We start from the raw sequence: 11,410 nt of genomic DNA, 5'->3' as shown, positions 1-11,410 counted from the left end.
ATTCTTCGCTGAATGAGCTATGGAAAGAACACCGCCAGCGAATATGTCTTTTTCTGGCCACGGTCTGAATTGAACCATCGATACCTTCTTCCCAACATTCCTGTGCTGCACGGCTCCTGGGTCTCTCGTCTTCGCCCGCAAATACACACCTCTATCAATAGGCCGTCCTTGCAGCCTCCTATAGCACCTGCAACGTATTCCAGGATAATCCTGCATATAGCTTAATGACACTGCAGCGTTCTGTTTACATGCACCCCTTAGCGTGCGACCACAGGACATAATGTTACCTCTTCTTGATCACGATCGTGGCCATTCGCACGCAGATGGCATGTTAACCCAAAGGCAACCCTATGACCACTGCGGTGCGTTCAGCGAAGGTGGACCACCAGCAGGTGCGTGCAGCGCGTCGGAGCCGACGGGAGATACATAAGTTATATACAGATGCCGATGCGGCGAAAAGGACCACACGAAAAGCAACAGAGCGCGAAGTCGTACTCGACGACGTGGACAGACGTTCATCCCAATCCATCAAGCTCGCCGTCCTTCTCTCAGCGATCTTGCCGACCGATACGGCATGGCGTGAGTGTTTGCCCGTATACCGACAATGCCATGCCATGATTAGCGACGCGGGAGGCGGCGACACACCACCGTCATCGTTACGAGAGAGGAGGGGAGACGGCGGTCCGGTTCATTAGATATGGCATTCGGTCCCGCAGTGCGCCTCCCCAACATAGGCCCCACCATCCCACCGCACGACTCGACGTTTATCCTCCAATCACCTTCGGTGCCGTGCGCCTTGCGCGCCCTTGCCCCTCATGGAAGCGCGTTTCCGCTCTCGCTCCTCCTCCTTAGCGCGCGCACCTCGGGCCCGGGGATCGATCACCTGGTGCAGGGGCGTGAGTGTGAGCGACCCGACCATCCGGGACTCCGATAACAAAGACATGACAGCACCTCGTAGTCTCTCTCAGCTTTTTGCACTTCTTCCGAGTTGTCCTTCGGGAAATGCAGCAGGTGACCAAGGAATCCGGCATCCGTGTCGACCTCCACCCCAGGGTCCTCGCCGGTAGCTTGTGGAGCTCCTGCGGCATCCGTCTCGTCTTCACCAGCTTCGTCCCCTTTATCCTCGACCGAACTCTGTTGAAGCTTAGATCTGAATTTGTTCAGAGTAGCGAGGATATCGCCTTCATTCTTCCTTTTACCCTGAACCTTTTTGCTGTGGATTCCTTTGCCCTTGGCATACTTCGACAACTCTTCGTCGAGATAGGATTTCTTGGGTTTCTTCCGCGCCGGCTCGTCGTCACTCTCGTCACCTGTCCTTCTCGCGAGCTTGCGGATGTCCGCTTCCATCTTTTCAATCTCGGCCTTGCGAGAATTGCTGAAGAGCATGAGTAAGACGGTGAGTGTTTTCAATTGAAGGCTGCGGGCCTACAGCTTGCTATCTTGTTCCCGTGCGTGTTGCTCACGGATCTTGGTAATGTCGACAGCATCGGCTGCCTTGGCAGACTTCCCCGGCTGAACAAAGGATATCAGAGATAATCGCAGGCAGTCGTCTGTCTCTATACCTTTGCTTCAGGCTCAAGTTTGCTGGGTTTGTCTGCTTTACTGAGAGGTGCTGCGATGAAGTCCGGTAGCTCCGTGACCACACGAGCATCCGGATTGTCGACCACTATGGCGACGTGTCAGTAAATTGTCGCGGACCATAGGAGTGGATACCTCACAGTCCGGCCGCACGATCGGCCTTTTCTTAAGTACAACAGGTTCTTCCTCCTCTAGGCCTTCGTCCTCACCGAAGCTCAGCAGCTTTACATCTCTGCGAAATCCGTCAGATTGAGACGCCGTGCTCATACGAGGAACTGACTTTTTGGCTCCCTTTCGACGAGCAGCCTCCTCCCGCTCTTGCTGAGCAGCTTCGCGCGCCTTCTGTTGTGCCCTCTTTTCCTCAGCCGTGATACGGGGAACAATATCTGGAAAGGGGTTATCAACTATCCGGATTGTCCTAATTTTGGGCGGGCTGACGGTATTTGTGAGCCTCTGGACGAGCAAGGGGATGCAAGACCTACTGACTATGTTGGTCGCCCGTTCTTGTCGATTTCTGAAGCGAAACAGTGAGTCCTTGCCAATACACGTGTCAGCCAATCTCTTACCCGTCGCGCCGATTTTCAAGACGTCTACGGGGTTGCATTAGAATCCGTACTGACAACTACACATTCCACTCACTGTATATAGTGTCTCCAATGCATCGGCCAAACAGTGTGTGTTTGCCGTGGAGTTCATCAGCCCTGTCTTTGCCACAGGTATATGTAAGTCGTGGAGGCATCGAGGAGCAAACCTACACTTACCTAGTGTAATGAAGAATTGGGAGTCATTAGAATTCTTGTCGCCATTGTTTGCGCATGCGACGAGGCCACGGTGAGTGAAGCGTAGACGAGGGTGAATCTCGTCCTCGAACGGTTCTGCAACGCAAGTTGAGGCTATGGTGACCGTGCATGGCTCGTTACTTACCCCCGTATATGGATTCGCCACCTCCGCCTGTTCCCGTCCGATCTCCAGTTTGAACTAAGAAGTCCGGGACCACACTAGCAATCACTCAAAGTTATTCACGCCCGCAGGCGGTCCCCGGAAGAATCGACTTGCCGATGGAAGATGACACCGTCATAATAACCTGGAGCATATGTTTCAACATGAGATCAGCACCACGAGACGGGACAAAGGGACTCGTGCCTTCCATGGCCAGCTGTACAAAGTTGCGGCATGCTTTGGGGGCTTCCTATAGGCAACCTGTTCAGACTTCGCCGTCGTGTGTCGCTGGGAGACACACTTTGGACCACAGTTCGATGTCGAGCTCTCCAACAGTAGTCTCCACAATCACTCGTCCCTTGGTTGGCAACGCCATGTGAGTCAAGATGTTGTATCTCAATGTATCTCAATGCAGCAAGTCAAAGAGCCGCGAGCGGGCGCGGTGGTGAGAGCGAGAACGGTTCTCTGTGGAACGCGAAATGGTCTGCGCGCGCGCGTCTAACCTTCTCGAATCTCCTCCGGTTCACCGTTCACCTCCTGCCTTACCCATCGATCATAAACTCTTGGCCACCATGTCCGAGGACAAACGGGGTGTCTTCATTGTTATCGAAGGACTCGATCGCTCTGGGAAGAGCACTCAAGCCGCCTCTCTCGTCGACCGGCTGCACTCCCAAGGTCTCCCGGCCATGCTCTTGAAGTTCCCTGGTCAGCCTCACACCATGCGCAGCCTGTAATTTTTTTTCCGTCCTTTCGGCTAAGACACCGCAAGCGCAGATCGTACTACGCCCATCGGAAAGATGATCGATGCTTACTTGCGTTCGCAATCGGAGCTGGACGACCGCGCCATCCACCTGCTTTTCTCTGCTAATCGCTGGGAGCTCTCGTGCGTCTACCCATGCACACGAACGTGGCAGTCTGTCTCAACAACTCCGCTCTCTTCATCCTACTGCGGAACATGAACGCCTGGGATGCTGTCCGTGTGCGCAGCTCGACAATTGAAGCCACGCTCGCGTCCGGAACACACATAATATGCGATCGCTACGCGTTCTCCGGTATAGCCTTCTCAGCTTCCAAGGGTCTTCCGTACGAATGGTGTCGAGCGCCGGACATATCCCTCCCCGCCCCAGATCTCACGCTCTTCCTCGATATCTTCCCCGAGGCGGCCAGACAGCGCGGCGGATACGGCGAAGAACGGTACGAGAAGGAGGAGATGCAGGCGCGTGTAAGGACAGTTTTCAAGCGAATCGGGGAAGATATGCAGTCGCTGAACACCGCGGATGGCGCTCGCGCCTGGGTAACGATCGATGCTGGACGTGAACGCGAGGCGGTACAACGGGAGATTTGGACAGTCGTTGAACCGTTGCTGACAGCGACATATCGACCGCTTCGCCATCTATGGAAAAATGTTCGTATATAACGACCGAAATGATCATGGACATTAGATATAGGATAGGAATATGTATAGTAGAGTACAGAAGCAGTACACACGTTAAGGAGATAAAGAACGTTGTTGTTGCTTTAGAGAGCGATAATCGGACGCAAGATGAGAAAGCGAGCCAGAGTAACTGGCACGCCCAAGAACAATCATGGTGCAGACGACAGCCGTGACACTACAAGGGCGAAGAACAGGAACAATGCCCAACGCCAGCGCTCCCAGACAACTTGCGCCCACCCGTGTGCGGCTACGGCTTTCGGCGCAGCGTCAGTTCTTCGATCGCTGCTCGCACCTGCGGCTGGCTGTCTTACGTTCATAGCGGCGGCTCTGGCATGCGCTTCCGTTACTCGGCCTTTCAGTGACGAAGACACCGTTGACTGGTCACCAGCCTGCAACGACGGAGCAGACGGCGGTGTCTGGACCGACTTGACATCCGTCGAAGGTGTGTCGTCGCTCTTCGAGTCGGATTTGGCAGCCTGCTGCCCCATGTTTGGCAAATCTTTCGCGGTAGGCGTGCAAAACTGTACGAGAGACACGAGCAAGATAAGGACACCAGTCCGCTACATCTCATCAAATGGAACGTACGTCTGGAAACTGCTCCTTGAACCGCTTCTGGGTAAGGTTCCAGGCATGCGAACGTCCCGCCAGTATCCGCTTATCATTATCAGAGGACGAGACAGATCCAGTGGTGATGTCATCGGAGAGCATGAACGAGAGTAAACCGGTCAAGATTGTGGCCACACTCCAGGCGGGATTCCACTGTCGTGTGATGTTAATCCTGCCAAGCAACGACGCTCAAGAGAATAACAGCTTGCAGTACTCACCGTTCCCGGATGGAAGTCTGACATTGAAAAGCAGATCTTCTTATCTGGCTGGAAGCGCCCAGACGGCGTCAACATCTACAGGATCAACACCATGATGAACAATTAATAGAACGCCGTTATCGCGTATGCAATGCCGACCTTAATACCTGGCGGCTTGAAGGGGTATTCCGAGGGAAACATGAGCATTCCGTGATACTCTCCGCCAGCAAAGGGTGAGTCTGGCGGCCCTCGCTACATGATAAGGTAGCGACGATCTGAGCATGCGTCTTTGTACGTGGATACCATGGCCACTCACGATAATGTAATGCCCTGGTCGCATCGGGTCAGACTCCAAGCATAAGGGGGATTCTTTCTTTGAGTGGCGCGGTACGCACAGTTCAAAATGTTCTTCTCCTCCGGAGCCGCCCAGACAAAGGGAGGAGGTTCCTTCTGCATCGCGACATACTCTTTCGAGAGCTAGAGCAGCATCTGTGAGCTTTATGAAGTGTAGGAGTGGCGCGGGGGGCCGTACACGCTTGTGGGCTGCTTTGGAGGCCATGGATGAGATGGACCCAGATCGAGTTGCTTGTAAAGGGAGGTTCCGTCACATTGCCCCACTGCGACGGCTGCCCGGTCACGTGTGATCCCAGGGGTCGGGATGGCTATGCGTGAGCCTCATGCTCCCGATTTGACGAACAGTCGCGCAAACCTTGCCTGCGTTCAAAAGTATGGATGACCGCGCTCCTTACTTTGGAGGTTATCCAGCAACACAGGGCGCGTTGCCTCGATGGACGAACCCGGGTCTATTGAACTTCATGCAGGCTCCGACGTGGTGCGGATCGCCGATGGCAGAGAGAAGGGTTGCATAGTTGGCGTACACTGGTATGCGTGCGATCTCCGTACTCCGGCGTAACACATGCTATACAACTCCATCCAACAATCCGACACACTCAATCGCACTGCAAACATATATCCAAGGAGGAGATGGCCGTACACTGGGGGGTCATAGTTTCGCCTTGCCCTGCGCAAGGGTCACGGAAGCAGCGGCGGATTGTATGCGTTCAGCTGCATCGGACACCATCTCGTCGATGATCTCCTTTGCGGGCTTGACGTCGTGAATCAGGGAAGATACACTGCCCGACATGGTTAGCTAACCCTAAGGTGTAGATAGCGCTCCTACTCACCGGCCAATCAGCCACGCGCGGACATGAGGGCCGGCCTTTTCGGGGTGCTTCTCCATCTCGTATTCGTGAGGTATAATGCCCTTCGAGGTCAGCTCCTTGATCTCAGCTTGACGGTTGTTGTTCCTGAGATAACCCATCATTAATGTGTCGGCGGCGGGGGGTTTAATTAGAACGAAGCTTACCAGTCATCGACGTATGGGGTCCTGCGTACGCGCAAAGGACGGCCAGTGTAGATTAAGGTCGTCACAGCATCCTCATACCCTGCGCTGAGTACAGCTTCCTTGTGTGCTTTTGGCGCAGAGGCCTCGGTGGATGCAACGAATCTAGTGATATCCGAGAAAAGCGGCCCTGATTTGTGATTGAAGATGCAGGGAATGAGTTATGCCTTACCTCGTACCAACCCAAACGCCAACAGCGCCCCACATGAGGTTGGCGGCCAAGCTCCTGCCATCATAGACAGCGCCGGCACCAATAACGTAAATGGGTTGACCTTACTCCAATAGGTTAGTATATCCATGGCCGGTCCTTAAGCCGGGAAAGGGGCGGACATACCAGTCAACGAGCTCTTACGACCCTTTACGGCATCCACGCAAGCAGGGATGAGGATGGAAGCGGGAATATCACCGGTGTGTCCGCCTCCCTGCAAGAAATGGACTGCGTCAATGGATACCAGAAACCACGAATGCAATGCTCGTACCTCCCCAGCCTGCGCACAAATCAAGTCCACGCCGGCATCCAGTGCCTTAGCAACATGCTTGGGATGGCCAACCATCTACATAGAGCTTGTGAGAACAACATAGTCATGGCCCATATAGGGTACATCCCACAGACGTACGTTCATGACCAGAATACCAGCCTTGTGTAGTTTTTCTACGACCTCCTTCGGGGGGACACCAATAGCGCAGACGAAGAGCGTCGCCTTCTCCTCGATGATAACATCGATGAGCTGAGGCAGCTGCCCTTTGGTGTAGTCGTACTGTAAGAGACATCAGAACAATGTAAGACAGCTTCGGTTCTGAGCAGCGCACGTTGGTCTTGCGAGCATTGCCACCAATCTGCGGAAGAAGCAAATCCACGCCGAACGGTGCGTTCTTATCCTTTAAGTCCTTCTTGAGTTCGTGTATCTGTGAGACAGGTCGTTATGTGTCAGGTGCGGCCTCACGGTTGACAAAGCCCCCGCGTGTTATGTGCTTACTTGCGACCTCAGAACCTTCGGGGTGTATCCTACACCGCCAATGACACCAAGACCACCGGCGTTCGTCACAGCTGCGGCGAGTTCAGGACCGGCCGCAACGTTCATACCCGCCAGAAGTATGGGGTGCTGAATCTTGAAAAGGGAGGTTATGGGTGTGGAAATGACGCTCATTTTGTCTCCGAGTCGGTATCTACGGAAAGGTGAACGATGGTGGTGGTTGGATGTAGAAACGCGAGGTAGGTGGTCAGGAGTCTTAACACATACCTATGATATTTCGGCCCTGCCGGTAACCGGAGGCATTTCGGGGAGGCTGAAGCCGGAGATCATTTCACACGACATTAACGTGCTGCGTAAAGGGGGCTCGATTATCGTCGACTATGCAAGTCGAACGAAACGTCTCAGGGATCCGCGACGACCCGATAAGCAGTCTCATGTACTGAGGTGTATGAAACGGCACTGTTGAAGGCTGAGCTTATATCACACCCAGCTGATTGGGCATGGTTGTCGATCATGTACAGCTTCGCACTTCTCTCGGTCATGCAGCTCGAATGCCAGAGACGGGCAGTCTGCAGCGACCATACCAGTAGCGTTCTCTTTGTGCAGCTTTTGTTGCTTGGTCAATCACACGGAGTTGACCGGTCGTTCAATAAGTACTGCCCGACTTGCACCACATCCCAACGCGGATTCCACGCAACTTCGGCCAGCTTGAGCAAGCGCTTTGCTCCCGATACATCCTAGCCGAATCTTAGAGCGCGTGATTTGTCCGGCAGGTTCAGAGCCAACGCGGCTCCGACCTCGACGCGGACCCGGTACCCTCTATCATGATCGGCCATCCACGGGCATAGCAACTCCATTTCTTTTGTCGAGACGAACACGGTACACCTTAATCGCTGTATATCGTCGTGTTCAACGAGATTGCATTCCTCACGCCAGAATGGGTTTTACCCGGATCCTCCCTTCTTTACGCGTCACGCCTATCGTTGTCGATCGTTCGGACCCATCATCGCCGGTGACCCCTGCGCGGTAGAAGAGAGAGCTCCAGTTGACAGTCCTCAGGTTCTTTAGATACTGTGCTAGCCGCAACGTTGCTTCGCGTTCCCGAATGCGGACCGCCATGGCCGTACTGTCGTACCCGTGACCGTCAAGTCGGCATGGAGGCTGCGCCGATGTGCATTCCGTGTTTGCGGCGCTCCCGCAATGGACAGCATGATAAATGTAGTCCGACAGCGTGTCCTCGTCCGATAGAAAGATACCAAGCGCAAGATGTTCCAAGTTGACAAGGGGTGCCAGAGTCTTTCCGTAAGCACGCTAAGAGGGTTCACTAGCTTCAGCGAGATCTGCAGATCAGCCCTGAAACGCAAAGGTGCACTTGCCGCAAGTTCATCAACGCTTGAATAATCATAGGGTACGGGGGAGTGAACCACGAGCTGAGCAGAGTCTTCGAGGCAGCCCCAGCATCCACTCCAGTCCAAGCGTTCCGTGCATTCAAGCCCGAGGACTCTCAAGAGGGGAAGCGTGATAGAGATCGCAGATAAGAGATGCAGGTCGATCCGAGGCAAGCAGGAAAGCTTCAGCGACAAGAGGTTGGAAGGCAGCGCCCTTATGAGTTTCTGCACTCTCTTGTACTGCGTTCCTTGATGTTCTAGGTCGAGATCAATCTCAAGATTGATGAGGTTCGAGAAACGAAGGATCTTCGTTGGAGAAACCGTTGAGCGACACGAAAGCGAGCTAGGTAGATGTCACGTCAATGGTCGACACAGCGATGCGATCAAAAGGATGTGCATATATGCATATACGCACCGAGCCCACCCGTAGATGCCTTCAATGAGTGATTCCGACTCCCATTTACGAAGGGAGAGAATCTCGGTGTGGTAGAAGAAGCACCGGAGCGCTATCTGCCGGAACCGATAGCACGTAACAGAAACACTTTTGACGACCGAAAAATCATGATTCGTGAAAAGAGCCACGCAGATGATTCTGTCGACAAGCTCCAAAGGTAGCGTTGGCGAGAACTATATGCAGCCAGTCGGTGGGAATCGTCAGTTTCCTGCACTGCATATATGCGCCTCCGACCGCCCGAGAACGCTGACCAGCTGCGGAGGCACGACAAGAATCTGCGATGCTGCTCTATCTTCATTTGACACAGAGTCTTTGACCTGCATTCCAGAACGAGGCCGTAGTCGGATATATGCACAACGTGGGTCGGCGTAACGTCGGCGAGGAAGATCCTAAGCAGTCCAAACGACAACGTCGGGACGCCCGACGAATTGATGTACGTTGTCTGTTGTTAGCTGGTCAAGCTTCAAGGACAGAAATGCTGAAGTACACGGTTTGCTGAATCTGTCGCGCGACGAGGGAGTATTTGAGAGGAAAGGGTTCGAAGGGCGTATAAGCGCGATTCATTAGAAGCCTGTTTACGTCAGCTTGTCAAGACCTCGCCACTTGAGACTAGTATACGCTTCGCGAGGTCAAAGTGAGCTTGACGAACGAACGCAGCGCAGTCGAAGTGGTGCCGTGTGGCGTAGAACATCAAGGCCTTACTTATGGAATGCTCATTTCGTCGAAGCATATGATCAATGATGTACATTTATGCCCCAAAATACTACCTATTCGTCATCTCTTAGCGCGTGCTTTCTAAAGGTTCTTGATGAAGAATTCGACGGCGGCCTTGAAGGCACCCTCCTTGCCGGCTTTCACCTTGGGGTCGCTCTGTAGGGTTCGGATCAGCATACGACCACAAGGAGGGCGTATAACAAAGACGTACGACATCGCCACGAACAGCGAACCTGATAGCGGCGATCTATCAGTAATCGCGTCATCCCTAACATCTTGCAAGTTATCTCACCCGTGTGTGCAGCCTTCCCAGTACAGACGCGTGTATCCTGGAGCGAACTTGCCGTTGCCGAAGATCTCGTCCGCCTTTGCCTGCTTCTCGGCGGGGAACATCTGGTCAACCTCGCACGAGTTGATGAGGAGCGGTGCCTTAGACACCGAGAAGTATTTCTGGATTTGACAATTGAAACCTGAACGCGTTACAACCTGGTGATAGACGTCCCCACCTCCAGGTCGCTGGGCTCGAGTAGCGAAGGGTGGTTGACGACAACCGCCTTAGGGATGTTTTCGAATGCAAGGTCAAACGCATAGCGAGCTGTGGTGAAGATGCCAGATCAATGGTGCGACAGTTGTGCCTGTGTAGCAAACTTACCCCCGAGGCAGTACCCAGTAGCACCGAAGATAGTTACGCCCTGCGTTTTCAGCGCGTTGATGACTTTGTCAAGCGGCGGGCGGGTCTTGTCCGGGCCGTGGTTCGCGAACCAGTCGTTGATCGTGAAACCGGGAACCTTGCCCGTCAACACGTCCTCAGAGATCGGATCGCCGTTGAGGTAGTCAGGAAGGATAGTCTTGAATCCATTCTTCGCGAATGCGTCGGCGACGAGCTTGTTGTTCTGGGCTAAACCGAAGACATCGGGAAGGAAAAGGATAACCCTGCGCGGATATGTAGGTGAATATGCCATCCTTGATAACGCCGAACATTACGTACTTGTCCTTGGGATAGTCAATCTCCGGGGTCGCTACATAGACGTCGACGCCATCGATCTTCTCGATCTTGCCTATAAGGTTATCAGATATACAATCATAGACGAGGACATCGACGTGGAGGTTAAGTACTCACCGGCTGGCTCGCCTTCGTTTATCACACCTGGTGGTGATATCGCAGATTAGCAGTCTGTTGGAATCTAGCGTATTATCCAACACGAAAGCGTACCAGAGATGCAGTCCTTGCAGAAGCTCATGTTGGAGGCGTACGTGGCACGAGGAATGGGTAGGGAAAGCTGCCTCCTCTGGGAAGAACGTGTCCCTCCATTTATACCGAGGTCGATGGCGCAGTGACCCTCAAGCTTGAGGGTAGTGATTCGTCATCTTCTGCCTCTCTTGGAAAGCACTTCCCCACCGTGGCACCGTCCTTCGAGCGAGCGCTCAGCCACAGGTTGATAACCCTCTGAAAATGGCTTGCCTAACATACATTACATAGCACTGTATGTACACATGTACCTAGGATTTTTGGTGCTGGTGGTGACACGGTGCGGTCGGCTGCTTCAGCTCACGAAAACCGTCGAGCTGCCTGGCACGCTGTCGCCTGCACGAGTGGCGTACGTGCAGCGCAGCAACCGGCTGTTCCGCTACCGGGACCACGTCGGCAATCTACCTACCTACCTATCTACCAGACGAGCGAGAGGTTGTATGGGCGTCAGAATCGCATTTCAGTCGTATGCAT

At 53.7% G+C, this 11,410-nt stretch overlaps 4 protein-coding genes across 4 annotated transcripts; all 4 read right to left on the bottom strand.

The window, feature by feature from the left end:
* Window positions 1–384: 384 nt before the first annotated feature.
* On the bottom strand, window positions 385–2,933 carry PUNSTDRAFT_101295 (cyclophilin-like protein). The gene is made up of 14 exons (XM_007382672.1): window positions 2,819–2,933; window positions 2,722–2,767; window positions 2,635–2,662; window positions 2,503–2,576; window positions 2,340–2,453; window positions 2,218–2,283; window positions 2,145–2,168; window positions 2,065–2,092; window positions 1,859–2,011; window positions 1,719–1,810; window positions 1,563–1,666; window positions 1,430–1,512; window positions 952–1,375; window positions 385–883 (listed from the first exon to the last, which is right to left on the bottom strand). Exons 1-14 carry the CDS (start codon window positions 2,891–2,893, stop codon window positions 776–778), a joined length of 1,419 nt encoding a protein of 472 aa, XP_007382734.1. The 5' UTR covers window positions 2,894–2,933; the 3' UTR covers window positions 385–775.
* Window positions 2,934–3,290: 357 nt separating this feature from the next.
* PUNSTDRAFT_51739 (UBC-like protein) lies at window positions 3,291–5,328 on the bottom strand. The gene is made up of 8 exons (XM_007382671.1): window positions 5,288–5,328; window positions 5,151–5,232; window positions 5,072–5,085; window positions 4,915–5,007; window positions 4,777–4,851; window positions 4,538–4,711; window positions 3,505–4,473; window positions 3,291–3,400 (listed from the first exon to the last, which is right to left on the bottom strand). The coding sequence occupies exons 1-7, from the start codon at window positions 5,312–5,314 to the stop codon at window positions 4,102–4,104; spliced, it is 837 nt and encodes a 278-aa protein (XP_007382733.1). The 5' UTR covers window positions 5,315–5,328; the 3' UTR covers window positions 3,291–3,400; window positions 3,505–4,101.
* Window positions 5,329–5,613: 285 nt separating this feature from the next.
* On the bottom strand, window positions 5,614–7,308 carry PUNSTDRAFT_143021 (2-nitropropane dioxygenase; the record flags this gene model as incomplete). Its single annotated transcript, XM_007382670.1, has 9 exons — window positions 5,614–5,888; window positions 5,940–6,062; window positions 6,122–6,262; window positions 6,330–6,429; window positions 6,492–6,579; window positions 6,637–6,711; window positions 6,775–6,915; window positions 6,968–7,063; window positions 7,135–7,308. 9 exons carry the CDS (start codon window positions 7,303–7,305, stop codon window positions 5,759–5,761), a joined length of 1,065 nt encoding a protein of 354 aa, XP_007382732.1. The 3' UTR covers window positions 5,614–5,758.
* A 2,340-nt stretch (window positions 7,309–9,648) lies between these two features.
* On the bottom strand, window positions 9,649–11,029 carry PUNSTDRAFT_51736 (alpha/beta-hydrolase). The gene is made up of 8 exons (XM_007382669.1): window positions 10,901–11,029; window positions 10,808–10,834; window positions 10,676–10,745; window positions 10,340–10,620; window positions 10,194–10,282; window positions 9,980–10,137; window positions 9,899–9,920; window positions 9,649–9,843 (listed from the first exon to the last, which is right to left on the bottom strand). Exons 1-8 carry the CDS (start codon window positions 10,926–10,928, stop codon window positions 9,769–9,771), a joined length of 750 nt encoding a protein of 249 aa, XP_007382731.1. The 5' UTR covers window positions 10,929–11,029; the 3' UTR covers window positions 9,649–9,768.
* Between the last annotated feature and the right edge of the window lie 381 nt (window positions 11,030–11,410).

Source organism: Punctularia strigosozonata, assembly GCF_000264995.1.
Source record: "Punctularia strigosozonata HHB-11173 SS5 unplaced genomic scaffold PUNSTscaffold_5, whole genome shotgun sequence".
NCBI lineage: Eukaryota > Fungi > Basidiomycota > Agaricomycetes > Corticiales > Punctulariaceae > Punctularia > Punctularia strigosozonata.
This window is presented reverse-complemented; position numbering and strand designations above follow the sequence as displayed.